The sequence below is a fragment of the Thermothielavioides terrestris genome, chromosome 6 (assembly GCF_000226115.1).
Source record: "Thermothielavioides terrestris NRRL 8126 chromosome 6, complete sequence".
NCBI lineage: Eukaryota > Fungi > Ascomycota > Sordariomycetes > Sordariales > Chaetomiaceae > Thermothielavioides > Thermothielavioides terrestris.
In genome coordinates this window covers 526,245-541,052 of record NC_016462.1, presented here as the reverse complement: position 1 = coordinate 541,052, position 14,808 = coordinate 526,245, and the positions used below count along the sequence as shown (strand labels likewise).

At 59.9% G+C, this 14,808-nt stretch overlaps 4 protein-coding genes across 4 annotated transcripts; 3 read left to right on the top strand and 1 right to left on the bottom strand.

Moving 5' to 3' along the window:
- Nucleotides 1–473: 473 nt before the first annotated feature.
- On the top strand, nucleotides 474–2,075 carry THITE_2123151 (uncharacterized protein). Its single transcript, XM_003657390.1, has 2 exons — nucleotides 474–1,569; nucleotides 1,636–2,075. The coding sequence occupies exons 1-2, from the start codon at nucleotides 821–823 to the stop codon at nucleotides 2,024–2,026; spliced, it is 1,140 nt and encodes a 379-aa protein (XP_003657438.1). The 5' UTR covers nucleotides 474–820; the 3' UTR covers nucleotides 2,027–2,075.
- A 442-nt stretch (nucleotides 2,076–2,517) lies between these two features.
- THITE_2123146 (uncharacterized protein) lies at nucleotides 2,518–5,014 on the top strand. The gene is made up of 5 exons (XM_003657389.1): nucleotides 2,518–3,438; nucleotides 3,520–3,825; nucleotides 3,893–4,357; nucleotides 4,439–4,743; nucleotides 4,817–5,014. The coding sequence occupies exons 1-4, from the start codon at nucleotides 2,747–2,749 to the stop codon at nucleotides 4,695–4,697; spliced, it is 1,722 nt and encodes a 573-aa protein (XP_003657437.1). The 5' UTR covers nucleotides 2,518–2,746; the 3' UTR covers nucleotides 4,698–4,743; nucleotides 4,817–5,014.
- A 2,845-nt stretch (nucleotides 5,015–7,859) lies between these two features.
- On the top strand, nucleotides 7,860–10,561 carry THITE_116446 (uncharacterized protein; the record flags this gene model as incomplete). Its single annotated transcript, XM_003657388.1, has 4 exons — nucleotides 7,860–8,510; nucleotides 8,654–8,989; nucleotides 9,047–9,088; nucleotides 9,158–10,561. 4 exons carry the CDS (start codon nucleotides 7,860–7,862, stop codon nucleotides 10,559–10,561), a joined length of 2,433 nt encoding a protein of 810 aa, XP_003657436.1.
- Nucleotides 10,562–12,026: 1,465 nt separating this feature from the next.
- THITE_2123138 (glycosyltransferase family 4 protein) lies at nucleotides 12,027–13,926 on the bottom strand. Its single transcript, XM_003657387.1, has 2 exons — nucleotides 13,627–13,926; nucleotides 12,027–13,547 (listed from the first exon to the last, which is right to left on the bottom strand). Exons 1-2 carry the CDS (start codon nucleotides 13,802–13,804, stop codon nucleotides 12,265–12,267), a joined length of 1,461 nt encoding a protein of 486 aa, XP_003657435.1. The 5' UTR covers nucleotides 13,805–13,926; the 3' UTR covers nucleotides 12,027–12,264.
- Between the last annotated feature and the right edge of the window lie 882 nt (nucleotides 13,927–14,808).

Sequence of the window (14,808 nt, the reverse complement as noted above, 5' to 3'; positions counted from 1 at the left end):
AAAGGTGTTTATTCACGAGCTGACAAGCGCAAGCGGCGGCCTCTCGGCTTGGAAGCTCGACAGACACACGCCGGGACGAAGGTGAGCACGCCAAGAACTGGGATCTCATTGGACGCCACCTAGGTCAGATACCTAAACGTTAACTAAATGTTGCGGCTATGGTTCGCGAGCACTGGAAGGCGACAGGAGCGACAACCAATAAATACAGCTGCGATGAATTTTGCAGACCGACAGGTTATTTATGGTCATGGGTTCGGTGTTGATATTGATGCCTTGTTGCCCTTTCCGCCTCCCGTCGCTGCCTCCGGGACTGCTTGAGGAGGGTACCTGCCTAGGTGGGTTGAAAGGAGGGGCAAGCAGACCGGATCTGCAAGTCCCGAATCGGACGGTTTTTGATGAAGCGCTGTCAGGCTTGGCGCCTGTAATCCGTACATACTCCGCCGTTACGGATTACAGTGTGGCTGTTAACGCCACTGTCATCCGATGCTGGGCGACTTCGACCGCGATTCCGAATTCTCGCGCGCCTGTGATTCGTCCAACCCCTGAAATCTCCAGACAAATCTCATCCGCCCAATCCGCAGGCAGGCAGTCTGAAGTCTAGCTCTGCATCTCTTTCCCTTTCTCGATGCCCTGACCTTTTCTGCTTTTCTAGAGCTCCTTGACTGCCCTTCCGCTGTGATTCAGCCTTCTTGCGCCTTGGGCTCCCCGCGCATCGGTCTCTTGCGCATCTGCGCCATCTCGCCGTCTCGCCAGGTGTATCGCCCTCAATTCTGCCCGTCTAGACCCAGCAGCCAGCAGCCAGCAGCCAGCAGCCGCAAAGATGCCCGGCCGGACGCTGCCCACCTTCACCCTCGCCGAGGTCCAGTCGCACAACACCAAGAAGTCCTGTTTCGTCACGCTTGGCCAAAAGGTGTACGATGTAACGGACTTCGTCGACGCGCACCCCGGCGGCTCGGACCTGGTGCTCCAATACGCTGGCAAGGACGTCGCAGCCATCCTCCAGGACGCGTCGTCGCACGCGCACTCCGAGGCCGCCTACGAAGTGCTCGACGATTCGCTCGTCGGGTTCCTCGCCTCGGAAAGCGACAAGTCTACGCCTGCCGCTGATGGCAATGGCGCGGCGGTCAACGGCAATGGCACTGCCAAGGGCGCGAACGGCACCTACGTGCATCCCAAGACGGGCATGTCCTGCGAGGAGGATCTGAGCAGGGACACCGACATCGTCTCGGACTACAAGACGCACAAGTTCCTCGACCTGAGCCGGCCGCTGTTCCCCCAGGTCTGGAACGGCGGCTTCTCCAAGGAGTTCTACCTGGACCAGGTCCACCGCCCGCGCCACTACAAGGGCGGCCAGTCGGCGCCCCTCTTCGGCAACTTCCTCGAGCCTCTCACCTTGACGCCGTGGTGGGTCGTGCCGCTGCTCTGGCTCCCGCTGGTGACCTACGGCGTCTACCTCGCCAGCAAGGGATTCTCCAACCCGCTTGGGGAAGTGGCCTGCCTCGTCGGGGGCGTGTTTTTGTGGACCCTGGTCGAGTATCTCCTGCACCGCTTCCTGTTCCACATCGATTAGTGAGTCGCCTCCTGATTCTTGCTTGCCTTTGGATCCCGCGGCCCGTTGCTAAGACCTCGCCCTAGCTACCTCCCTGATAACCGCGTGGGCATCACGGTGCACTTCGCCCTCCACGGCATCCACCACTACCTGCCCATGGACAAGTACCGGCTGGTGATGCCGCCCGCGCTGTTCATCGTGCTGGCCACGCCCTTCTGGAAGCTGGCCCACGTCATCTTCTTCTGGAACTGGCACATCGCCACGGCCGTCTACTGCGGCGGCGTCTTTGGCTACATCTGCTACGACATGACGCACTACTTCCTCCACCACCAGAACCTCCCGCTGTGGTGGAAGCAGCTCAAGAAGTACCACCTGGAGCATCACTTCCTCGACTACGAGAACGGCTTTGGCGTCACGAGCCCCTTCTGGGACATCGTCTTTGGCACGGAGCTGGTGCCGCGGACCAAGAAGAACTAGACCGGGAGGCAGTATGAGTTAATGATTTGGAGATGGGCGAGGTATATACGTGTCTTGTAATGAGGATGCTTTGGGTCAGGTGCATCTGGGACGTCATTCAGCCAGTGTGCGATAATGGGCGATAATTGCCGGTGGCCCAAGGCCCTGGCTTCCGGGTAGCTCGGCGTTGTGATTTCAGATCGGAACCGGGGTCGGGGTGGCCATGCTGCCGGTCTTGTGATTTAATTCTCCTCTCCTGAGGTTGGCCTGCACGGTTGTCTTTGGTGGAATACCCTAATATCGGTAATGGATCATGTTGAAATGATGCGTTTGCCTTGTCGTCCATGGTTCCGTGTCCAAGCGGCACAGCCAAATAACACTATATCCGACACCCCACATGCACCTATCGGGGTGATTGCACTACTCCGTAGTCACGCGCACGTGATTTCTCTGGCTTGAATAACAATTAACGCTCATGTGAACTTTCAGTGGCTGGCTGGCCTTGGGAGCCACATGCAAGCATTTCCACCACAATCCACACTGCTGACTCCCTGCGCCCCTCTTCCTCCCCAAATCATCGCTTCCCGCGACCGACTCCATCCGCAACGGGTCGCAAGCGACGCGACGCTTCGCAGGTTTGCTTCGTGCATTCCAGTCATATCGCGAGAAAAAAAAAATTTGCGCGCTGCGATTTGATTAGGAAAACGAGAGCGAAATTGAAAACCAAAACGGGAAGGCAAAATGTCAGGATTGGACGTGGAGGCCCTCCTCGACTCGACTGCCTCCTCCAAGGAGCAGGGCAGCAAGGCAACCGCTAATGGCGACTCGCCCCAGAACGGAAGCCGCAGCGAGCATGATCGCGACCGCGACCGTGACCGTGACCGCGATCGTGAGCGCGATAGAGACCGCGGCCGTGATCGTAGCCGGGACCGCAGCCGGGGTAGCGACCGAGACCGCGGCCATCGGCGCCGAGATCGCAGCAGCGGCCGCCACCGCAACTCGTCGAGCGGCAGGGACACGCCCCGAAGCGATGCCGGGAGCTACAAGAGTAGGCGGCGGAGCCGGAGCCGTGATTCTGGCCGACACTCACGTCGTTACAGAACCGACGGGGACTACTACCGCAGCAGCAACCGCGGCCGCGGAGGCCGCTCGCGCTCCCGCTCGCCCACCCGCCACTACCGACCCTATGGAGATGATCGCCGCGACCGCGACGATCGTAGCTATCGCCGCCGCGATGACGACCGCCGCGGCGGCAGACACAGCACCCCACGTGAGCCCTCGCCGACCGGGGACGAGCGCGATCGCCGCACCGTCTTCGTTCAGCAGCTGGCCGCTCGCCTGCGCACCCGCGAGCTGAAGGAGTTCTTTGAAAAGGTTGGGCCCGTGGCTGAGGCCCAGATCGTGAAGGACCGTGTTAGCAACCGATCCAAAGGGTGCGTGCCATATCTTCTTTGCGTGTCAAAATATTCCCCATGGTTTACTCTCCGAGACTAACCGAGACATCTTCGCTGCAGTGTCGGCTACGTCGAGTTCAAGAATGAAGAATCCGTTGCCGCCGCCCTCCAGCTCACTGGCCAGAAACTGCTAGGTATCCCCGTGATCGTCCAGCCCACCGAGGCTGAGAAGAACCGCCAGGTGCGCAACACGGAATCGTCCGGCCACCCCAACTCGGTCCCCTTCCACCGGCTGTACGTGGGCAACATCCACTTCAGCATCACCGAGACAGACCTCCAGAACGTCTTCGAGCCCTTCGGCGAGCTCGAGTTCGTGCAGTTGCAGAAAGATGATAGCGGCCGTAGCCGAGGCTACGGGTTTGTCCAGTACGTTTTTTTTTCGGCTATTTCTCCCCTTGCCGTTGATTGCTTGCTCGCTGCTAACACTCTCTAGGTTCCGCGATGCTGGCCAGGCCCGCGAGGCTCTCGAGAAGATGAACGGTTTCGACCTTGCCGGTCGTCCGATCCGTGTTGGTCTTGGAAACGATAAGTTTACCCCAGAGTCAACTGCCAATCTGCTGCGGGGATTCCAAGGCCAGAATCAACAGTACCAGGGTTCCGCCTTCTCCGGCGCCGGCGGCAGGGGACCTCAGGTGTCCAACTTCGACCGCGCCGGCGGCCGAGACAGCGACAAGGGCACCGGTGCCAGCGCCCTGGATGACACCGACGTTGCCGGGGTCAACTTTAACAATTACAGCCGTGACGCCCTCATGCGGAAGCTGGCAAGAACTGACGAGCCAACCAACGGCCAACCTGAGCGACAGATCCTCAAGCCCAAGACGGAGACGAAGCCGATGCCTGTTAATGTCAGCATGGCGAGCCGCTGCGTGGTCCTCCACAACATGTTCGACCCTGCTGAGTACGTGCCTTTCCCCCTTTACTCCCCTTTCCTCCCCTTACTTCTCCATTTCCACCGGAGTTCGTGCTGACTCGGCCACAGGCAAGAGGGCGAAGACTGGGCCAAGGAGCTCGAAGAGGAGGTCCGGCAAGAGGCCGAGGAGAAGTACGGCCACGTCGTGCATATTGCGGTCGATACCAACTCCCAGGGCGACATCTATCTCAAGTTCGACAAGGTCCAGGGTGGAGAGAACGCCATCAAGGGCCTCAACGGCCGCTACTTCGACGGCCGCATGATCTCTGCTGCTCCCGTCGTGGACGCGGTCTACAGCAGTTTGTTCTCTCGCACTAAGGCCATCTAAGACGCTAATCACGGCACCTTGCTTGTCTGCATAGGAATTCTGCATGGTGAGTTATACAGTATCATTCAATCAATCACCAGCCTGCAGTGTTAGAGCGCATTCTAAACATGGTTGTTCAGGCTTCCGCATTGCTGTGTAGGGCGATCTTCACCCGCCAATTTCCCGGTCTTACGTCCGCGACTGTCGATGTTGAGTACTGTATTGTCGGATCAATTCCTCCCGAAAACAGGTTCACGAGCGTCCCGACATCCCCAGCGCAAGAATGCCGTTTTTCACCACCGCCAGTCTGGTGGCTCTTTCTCGGGACCTTACCGTCAAATGACCGCTGATTTCCCGCCCGCAGGAGAACCGCTTTTCACCGGTTGCCCTACTCGCTCGGCCACTCGGCAAGAAGGGCCGCGTTGTCTCTACGCATGGCGTTTGGGCGTTGCTGATGTTGTACCTAGGCAGAACGGAGCCTGAGCCAGTCTGTGTGCGCGGAGACGTGGGCGCTTGTGCGTGCGTCTGATCGCTTTGGCTCGTCGGTATCCGGTAGTTCGTTAGGGAATAGAGCCTGCGCCTTTATTTATCATACATACTATGCCTTCTGGTGTTCCCGTTCTCGTCTTCGTCCTGCGGTATTTGCTGTCGTGAGCCCGGCATCTCCTTGCTAGGTTCGTTGATACGCTCTACCCGGCCCGGGTACCGGACTTGGCAAGTTAGTCTTTCGCCCCCCTCTACCCTTTGCGCCCGTCTCTTCTTTGCTGTGTGTCGTTTGATTTGTCTCCTTGCTGATATTATCTTGAGATCTTGAGAGCTCAGTGCTGAAATATCCTCCCTTGGTGATGGATAGTTAGCTTAGCTCAATACGGTTCGTTCTTGAACCCACCCCGGTCTTGAACCCTTGCTATACTATAGCCTTGCGGCGCAATCCCCCTCTACCCCCTACCCCCTTTACCCCCAACTCAACCACCCCCCCCCCCCCCCCCCCCCCCCGGGTCCCCGGCGGGTTTCTCTTCTGGTTGCCGGTCATAGGCTGCAAGCTGACTGGTTCTCCTTCTCCTTGTTCTGTCTGCTCCTTGCTGTCGGTTCCTGCTTCTCTGGTGTGGCTATGTTGCGCTGCTGCTGCTGCTCGGCCGCTGATCAGTGTCGCGGTCGGGGGCGTGGTCGAGGCATTGTCGAGGAGTTGTCGAGGCGTGGGTTCCTGTTTTCCTGCTTGCTTGCTTGTTCCGTTCCCTGTTCGTTTTGCTCCCTGCGCCATCCAGCGCCTGATGCTGGCGATCCTTTTGGCTTTGCTCAACCCGGGTTTGATCTGCGCGAAGGGGGTTGTCTGTTTGGTTTACGGCGTTGTGCTCTCGTCTGGGACGGGCTTCCGGCCTTTCCGTCCTCGCTCTCTTCTCGGCTCAGCTCCGGACTCTGCGGTTCGTGCTGGTGTTGTATCCCTCCCTCTAGGGGTATCCAGTTGCCGTTAATCCTTTTCTTGCCGTTAGCACTTTTCTTGTTGTTACCCCTTTTCTTGCTGTCCCCCCTTACCTTTTGCTGCAAGATATCGCGTTGTTTCGATCTGCTCCTGCGCTTGGCCCAGGCTTCGCAACCTAGCTCCTGTCACTGATCCGGACGGTGGGCCTGACGGTGCGCTCCGTATGCTAGAGTGCCTAGCCTAGCCCTCCTGCTGAGGCGGAGGCCGGCTGTGATTTCGTTTCGGCCGTCTGAGCCTGGACGCCTTTCTGCTTCGCTGTGCTGCCTTAAGCTTCCTCTCCGCTTTTATACATCCCACCCCCGATCCTGCTGGGTACCATGAGATGTTTGCTCTCCGTTGTCGGACTTTGTTCTTCTCCTAGCCTCTTTCCAGGTTGGTTGGTCTTTATTCCTTTTGTTTTCAAAGAGCAGGAATGGCCCCGTTTGTTTGCTTCAGGCTTGGCCAGCTCTCTTCGGAGATCATTGAGCTGTGGTTGAGTTCTGCCTGGTGGTGACTGATATGCCAGACAGCTACTGGCACCACACCCACCGGCACACAGAGGCAGGCTGTGCTTGGTTTCTCTGTTTCCCTCATAGGCGAGGCGAGGAGTGTTGGAAGCAACCTGCTGGTGCGGAGACCCCTGACATAGTCTCACTCTGGCGAGACGCAGCACATCTAGGGAGACATCAGCCTCCCGTGGTCATCCACATTCTGGGAATCGGGGGCTTCAGGGCCGTCGGCCAGCCCAACCTGGCTGGACAGTTCGATAGGCAGGTGAAGCCGGACTGGACACCCGTTGCTGTTGGGGAAATGAGCTGACAAGTATTGGTCAAGGGATTCCGTCCGAAGCGTGAATTGTCCTGGAAAGAACCGCACGGCCCTGATTGTTCAGCGTCGAGCACTGATCTGGAAGATTCTGAAGGGCTTGCAGCCCTAATATAGGAGCCATTTCACCCCAGTAGCATATATTCTGCGCTGAAAGCCGAATCATTGCTGCCTCCCCCTCCCCTACGTCACGGGACTCGGCCGCCTTGGATGGTTTTCGCCCTCCTCGCTTCGCCCTCCTCGCGCCCCTGCCAGCTGCCGACCTCCTGGCTTCCATCATCATCTTGGAGGCACACCATTCCCTCCTCGCTCTCCTCCTCTTGGCCCTCTTGGCCATCTTCTGCGACTTTGCCAACAAAGGTAGGTAGGCGAACGAGTTCCCCACCAGCTCGCCCTCCCGTCACGCTCTCTCCATCTCTCCCGCGGGATATCAGTCCTCGATCTCGCCGTCGACAGTTCTCCCATCCAGCTTTAAGCATAGTAGCAGTCTGCAACAGCGCCATCCGTCTTTACGTGGACACCCTGGACTGACACTCATCTGTGTAGTCAGCGAGAGTTACCGAGGCGCGTCCTGACTGCGTCAGGCTTGTAAGAGAGATCCCCCCTTTCCTAGTTCCTCCTTGCACACAAGAAATTAGGAAGAGAATATTTGGCAGCCAGTAATATCCCGCGTGACTGACACGGTTCTCACTCTCCTACACGCGGTCTGCTGCCTTCTTTCTGATTCCTTCCCTTTCTTGAGTTTCCTTCCCCTCCTCAAGTTTTCACTTTTCCAACTTCCCACTCTGATTTCTTCCTCCTCCCACTCCACAACCTACTTCCCACCCCGCCAGCATTTTGACCCCGTCTTAGTTTCCGATTCCACACAAGAAATAGCCCGCCATCCTGCCGGCGGTACAATGGCTGGAACACACGCGGGCCGCGGCAGCCCTGCCGGCAGCTTCGACGGCAATGCCGATGAAGCTGGGGGCGGCGCGCCTCTCTACGGCTGGTCTCCTGGTCGGCTGGCCTCGTTCGCGGCGGAAGATGGCGATTCTGCCCGCGAAAAAAACAACAAGAAGATGCCGACTTCGGTCGGCACTGGTGAGCCTGCCGATTCTGCAGGCCATCATCATTATCGTCACTCGGCGGGAAATCAAAACCCGCGAGTTCCGTCGGACCGGGCGATTGAAACCGCCAAGGTCTCGATGCCTCCTCGGTCGGCCTCCAGGTCGACCACTCAGCCAACGACTGCGCCGATTCGGCAGCCATCGGGGCCTACCTCGGCAGCCACCTCGGTTGCGCCGCTTGCTCCTGCTTTCTCTGTCGCTCCCGGTCTCTCTCGTTCCGCCTACCCAGGCCCCAGAGTTGCGCCGTCGCAGCGTCAGTCGGGCCAGCCCACTCTCACCGGGGCTGCCGCTCCTCTCCCTTCCTCTGCTGCTGCGGGCGGTCTTCCCTCTCAGATCGAGAGTCGCATTGCCATGGCTGGATCGACGATGGATTCCGTCGCCAACGCAATGAGAGCCATGAGCCTCAAAGCGGCGGATGAAGGCCTTCTTCCGGCCCAAAAGGTGAGTAAACAAACCATCCGTTGTCTTCCTTTCCCTTTCTCCTTTCATCCCCGCATTCAGGAGATTTCAGACTGCGGTTCTGTGTGTGTGTCTGCGTGCGCGCGTGTGTGTGTTGGGTGTGTCGCTGAATGTTTCCGGAACAGAATCACCGAGACCAGACGTGCAAGCTGCAGGCGCGCATCTGGGGGCTTCGCCAGGGCATGTACCGCCAGCCGGCGGTGCCGACCGACTTCCTCGCCTCTTTCGACTACGATCTCCAGGAACTCGTCGGCAACACCGTCAAGATGGACCAGGCAGTCGACACGCTGGCGGCCGAGCTCAAGAACGCGCTGGCCGACCTGGACCGCGTCCGCGAGCTCGAGGCCACCATTCAAGACCTGCGGCGCGAGGTAGAGGCGTGGAAGCAGCGCCACGCGGAGTGTAAACACGCGGCTACAACCATGGCGGCACGGAACGAGGAAGACATCAGGCGCATCAAGGTATGTCAGCACGCACGCGCTTTGCGAGACGAACTGGCAGCTCACAAGTTCACGCAGCACCTCACGGAGCAGCTCCGCCAGAGCGAATCCGCCAGAACGGTAAGTGCTTTTCCCACCATAGGCTGGCATGATGGGGTGATATGTTAAACGGTTCTTTCGTGGTGACAGATCCTCCAGCAGCAGGTGAACAACAAGCGCAATCTGTGGCTGACACTACACGACGACCCCGACGAGCGAGCCGCCGCTCTCTCCAGCCTCACGCGCTCTGCCACGCCGCTCAGCGGCCAGACCCTCGCCGCGCCTCCGGGCCAGGGCTACATGCCGAGCATGATGGGATCGCGCCCTGGCAGTGCGGGCACGTTTTCCAGCGGCTTTCGCTCCGGCGGCAGCAGTGACCGCTCGGGCAGCATTGCTCACCAGGGCTCCCGCGGCAGCCTTCACGGCGGCAACTTCCACTTCGGCGTCGCCCAGCCGTTCCAAGGGATCCCGTCCTCCAGGTCTGCATCGGCGGCGGCCTTCCACGGCCCGTCCCAGCCTTGGCGCCGGCCGTCGACGGCGACGCCAATCACCGGCAGTGACCTCTCGAGCATGGGTCCTGCCGGCGGTGCTGCTCCTTTGTCTCGTCCTCCGTCGGGCCTTCATCGGGGGGCCCGGGTTCCCGCCACAGAGGAGACGGGCAGCCCCAAGGAACGCAAGCGCACCGTCCCCGTCTCGCTCGTGCGGGCCGACCCCAAGGACACCGAGAGCATCGCGTGGGCCGAAGAGTTTGAGGGCTTCTTCGCGCTCGTCTACGGCTTCTGCTCGTCCTACTTCTACGACCTGCCGCAGATGGCGCCCGACTGGAAGGCGCACATCATGTCCGAAGCCGACGGCGGCCTCTGGGACTACATCTGCGGCATCTGCCAGACGAACCAGGACCAGACGCCCGGCGACCACGCGCTGCGGCTGCTCCAGGACCCGGAGTCGCGCACGTACCTGCTGCAGCGGCTCCTCCTGCAGCACATCGTCCTCAGCATCTTCACCTACGAGGGCTGGAAGGACTACTCGGACGACATTGACGACGAGATGGAGCGGCTCGAGAAGGACCTCGCGGCCGTCAAGCCGACCAAGTCCCACGAGCGCCAGGCGATCCTCGACCGGCGCGCGCGCCTGGTGGCCGAGATGAGCGAGGGCAGCAACGCGGCGGCGTTCAAGAACTACAAGGTAACGCAGCACCACCAGCAGCTCAAGAGCATGATGGCGCCCTTCCTGCCGCGGCGCACCGGCAAGAACCACAACATCACCAACGAGGCCTTCTTCGACCTGTACACCATCACCACCACGGCCTGGGAGCTGTCGGCCAAGCTGTTCCGCTCGCGCCTGACCTTCCAGTGGACGTGGACCGACGTGGGCGTGCTCTTCACCGCCGACACGCAGGAGCCCGTCGACTGCCCCGTCGACCGCCTCCTGCTGCAGCACGAGCGCTGGCGCGTCAAGCTGTGCGCCACCCCGGCCGTCACCCTGCGCAACGACCAGGGCATGACCATCACCATCAAGAACATCCTCAAGGCAGGCGTGCTCCTCATGCGCTAGTTTAGTTAGCGCCGGCCGGCATCGGGCTTTACTCTCTTTCGGCATCTTCCTTTTGCCTTCTGGCCCTTTTTTTTCTTTTTCGTTTTCCTTCTGGCTGGGTGCTTTCAGCCCGCCGCTGCTCTTTCTCATTGACCATTTGGTCCCATCCCGGCATTCATTCCATCGTCCTATCTAATGGCCCTTTCCCGCCAACTTTCGGACCGATGGATCATCTCTTGCAACTGGAGTTTGAAGATTCGTCATTCTCACGGCACGACTCCAGTCCGCTTTGATCACAGCGAGCCGTGACTCAGGCTTCCACGACATTTCGAACTTCTCGAACGTTCGTCCAGGCCGTCCCATTCGGCACTGCACAGTCGGTCAAGCCGTGTCACGTTGGCTGAGCTTGCTGGGTTAACTACTGGAAACACAAAAAAGAAGAAAAAAAATTGAAAACAAGACAAATGGAAACAAAAAAACTTGAAAGCAAAAAAAGGAAGGAAAAAAGAAAGAGAGAGAAACGAGGTTCAAGTCTTGAACGCGGTCCTCAAGGCTTGAAACCGCGGTAATGGCTGGCCTTCCACACGGCCTAAGACAAAACCCCCAAGCAGCACCATTCTCCCTTCCCACACTGCTTGCCCTCTCCTTCTCGACAGCGGAGACAGACAGCCAACAGGACTTGCCGGGAGAAACCACCACATTTCCACTCCCGCACGGTCAACGACTCTTTGAGACCAGCGGCCACCGCGAAATCAGAACACGGGAAAAGGCAGAATTTGGACGGATGGGTTCTGGGTGGATGGTACATACTTGAGGTCGACAGGAGACAGGACCACATCACACCACACCATCAACACCATCCCATGTTCGACAGGCAGTCCAAGTCAGTTCGTTCGTCGCCTGCTCGCCTTGTCTTCCCCCAGCACATAATCGTAATCATCCCAGGTCCTCTCTATCTGGGGAACTCATCACCTCATCTAGTCTGGAGTTGGCTGCATTTCAACGACTGCGGCTAGCTTGGTTTGGGGGTTCAGCAGCTTTTTTCTCCTTCGGCTTAAACGGGGGGCCTTCTTCGGCTTGGGATCGCAACCCGGACTCGGGCTTGGACTTGGGACTTGGCCGGATGGATGGATGGCTCATCGGCCTTGGTTGGGAACTGGGCCCGACCACTACAACCAATTTTATCAGGGACTTGCTGGAGCCGCCGCTCGTCTGGCTGAGATTCTGATATGGTCTCTTTTGTCTCCTTAGTCTCCTTGGTCTCCTTGGTCTCCTTGGTTGGGACCTGGTTCGGTTTGGGGACCGCTTGGGGACGGGTTTCTTCGATGGAGACTTGAATCAAGCGGCAGTCGGACAGTTGCGCCCTTGGCGGATCTCTGGTGGGCATTTCTGCGCCTTTTCTCGATGCGCGGTTGGAGGTTTTTCTTCGTTTTCTCGTCTTTCCTTTTCTTTTTGCGCCTTGTAAAGTACATATTTAATTGCCACTCGCTTGGGGGAGCCGGCATGGCATGACGTCGTCAATGAACAGATTGATCTCCAAGCACCTGTCCTGGGCTGCTGTGATTCGAGTAAGGTGATTGCTGACTATGCCTCTCACAGTCCGCTCTGTGGGTTTAAACGTTTACAGCCGCCAGGGGAGGTCAGCGGCGCAAGCATGGCAAATGGATAAGCGACGCACTGAGGACTTCCCGCTCACATCAACATCACCTCACTTGGTATTTTGGCTATCTACTTGTGCGCGTCAAGACGCTCGACCTCCCGGCAGCCCCAACCACCACGGCCGAGATCACAACCGCTACCACCGCCACCAACCCCGCAAGCAGCACCGCCAGCCCTGGCAGCCACCCCTTCCTCTTCGCGCCGACCATGCCGTCCAGGATCCCGTCCAACTGCTCGGCCATCTGCGCCTCGGCAAACCGGCTCCTCACCCTCTCCACCCCGGCCCTGCCCATCGCCCGCAACTCGTCCTCCCCCATGTCGTTCAGCACGCGATCCATGACGTCGCTCCACGCAGCGACGTCGGCCGGATCCCTCAGCCAGCCGGTCACGCCCTCGACGACGGTCTCCCTGGGCCCGCCGCTGTCGGCAGCCAGCACGGGCACGCCGCGCAGCATGGCCTCGAGGGGCACGATGCCGAAGTGCTCGTTGGAGGGCGTGTAGACGAGCAGGCGGGCGGAGCGCAGCAGCATCTCCTTGAGCAGGTGCGGCACGGACAGCAGGAACAGCACGTGCACGTCGTCGGGCACGGTCAGGGCCGAGACGAGCGTCTTGGCCGTGGCGGCGCGCAGCCCCAGCTCGGCGGCCAGGGCGGCCAGCTCGCTGTGGTAGGCCACGTTCTCGGCCACGCGCGGGTCGTAGCCGCCAGCGAGGAGCAGCTTGGCGCGGGCGCGGCGGGCGGGCGGCAGGCGCGCGAAGGCGCGCAGGGCGAGCCCGACGTCCTTCTTGCGCTCGAACCGGTTGATCGAGAGGATGATGCTGTTGCGGGCGGTCCAGGGGAGGGGCTCAATGGCCAGCTCGGGAGAGTTCGCGGTGGCGGAAGAGGAAGAGGGGGAAGAAGGAGGGGACGAGGTGTTGATGCAGGGGTGTACGACGTGCAGGCTGTGGGAGCGGGCGAGGCGCGGCCACGTCTGGGCGACGATGGACTTGGTGAAGGCCGAGTTGACGGCGATGGCGTCGGCGAAGGTCATGCTCCACTGCTCGAGGGCGTCGAAGGGCACGCGGTAGAGGCGCTTCCAGAGACGGGCGCGGCCCTGGGCGAGCAGCAGATCGGGGAAGTGGCAGTAGAAGAAGACGGGCGTGGCGGGCGCGAGCAAGCGGAGGACGGGCAAGCCGGCGCTGAGCTGGTCAACGAAGAAGGAGTCCGGGGCGAGGGCGCGCAGCTCCGAGGTGAAGAGGGCGATGTGCAGGATCAGGTGCAGCTGGCGCAGGATGGCGCAAACGATAGCGAAGCGGCCGAGCACCGTCGGCGGGACGATGGTGTTGCCGCGCACGCGCACGTCGAGGGTGCCTGGGGGAAACCGGGAGTCAAGTCAGCGGCCGTCATCATTTCCCAAAGAAAGCAGAGGGTAAACGAAGAGCAGACAGACCATCGCGGGCCTCGTCGAAGCAGTGGGCTGGATCACAGTGGCTCGTGAAGATGACAACCCGGTGGCCGCGCTTCTGCAGCCCGACGGCTGCGTCCACGACCAGTCGCTCCGCCCCGCCGATGCCCAGGTCCGGGTGCAGGAAGACGATTGTCTTGCTCTGTTTTTTGTCGCCGGCCATGGTGGCGTGGCGTGGCGTGCCGTGCCGTGCTTTGCAGACCGGCAAAGGGCAAACGTGGTCGGAGCTGCCAGATATTGACATCAATGGTTCACTGAGGTACGCAGGAGATAGCGATAACGTTCCCCCTGTGAAGCAGGGGTCGCTGAATCCCGGCAGGCAACGAGCGTCGACCAGTCAGGGGCCCCTGTTCGACAGTTAGCGGGGGTGAATCTCAGTCACTTCGATCACACAGTGGCTCGTAATTACGCTACAGTGCAAGAATGTTGGGACAAATGTCTATTTCCACAGCAGCCGCCATCTCTTTCCCTTCCTCAGAGACTGTGCGCACGATCTCGCTGGTCCTGCCTCCCGCATGGCAGGGAACAGCAATCATTTTTCCATGTTCACATGCCACCCAACAGAGACCGGGCCAGTAGTGATGACAGATGGAGCGCCATCTGCAGTACAGTACCTAGCACTGTAACGCACCTACATCGGACAGAAGGACCTCACTTACATCATGCAGCAACCCCCCCCCCCCCCCCCCAGGCCGGAGTACATAGAAACCAACTCCAACGGCACATATCAAATCATCATCATCGTAAGCAGCACACGTCAAATCATCATTGTAGCCGCCAGGTCCACGACCTCGTCGCCCCGGCGCGGCTGACCACGACGCCGCCGCCGCGGGGGTTCCTCGGCGAGGGCCTTAAAGGGCGGCTCCATGGAAAGGACCGAGGCCCTTTCGCCACGGAGATGGGCGACCTCCGTTGCGGTAAGCGACGGGTCCTCCAGGTCCCTCCACGGCGTTGACGGAGGGGAGAATACTCGCGAGCCGCGTCGTCCAGGTATCAAGGTACGGCGTGAGGGCAGGCAAGAGGCGGCTTTGTTTATTTTTGTTCTCTCGGACCACCACCCGATGTGCGGCGTTGATGAGTTCGGCGGTCGACCAGTTGCTGGCCGCCGCGGCGGGGTCTCGAGCTCGTTGAGGGTTTTCGAGTTCTTTGGGTGCTTCTTCTTGAAAG

Bases quoted from the DNA above. Each gene is read 5' to 3' on its own strand.
- THITE_2123151 (XM_003657390.1), top strand. From the start codon at position 821: ATGCCCGGCCGGACGCTGCCCACCTTCACCCTCGCCGAGGTCCAGTCG. The intron at 1,570-1,635 runs GTGAGTCGCCTC...ACCTCGCCCTAG, and splicing joins TTCCTGTTCCACATCGATTA to CTACCTCCCTGATAACCGCG.
- THITE_2123138 (XM_003657387.1), bottom strand. From the start codon at position 13,804: ATGGCCGGCGACAAAAAACAGAGCAAGACAATCGTCTTCCTGCACCCG. The intron at 13,548-13,626 runs GTCTGTCTGCTC...GGTTTCCCCCAG, and splicing joins CTTCGACGAGGCCCGCGATG to GCACCCTCGACGTGCGCGTG.
- THITE_2123146 (XM_003657389.1), top strand. From the start codon at position 2,747: ATGTCAGGATTGGACGTGGAGGCCCTCCTCGACTCGACTGCCTCCTCC. The intron at 3,826-3,892 runs GTACGTTTTTTT...AACACTCTCTAG, and splicing joins CGAGGCTACGGGTTTGTCCA to GTTCCGCGATGCTGGCCAGG. The intron at 4,358-4,438 runs GTACGTGCCTTT...ACTCGGCCACAG, and splicing joins AACATGTTCGACCCTGCTGA to GCAAGAGGGCGAAGACTGGG.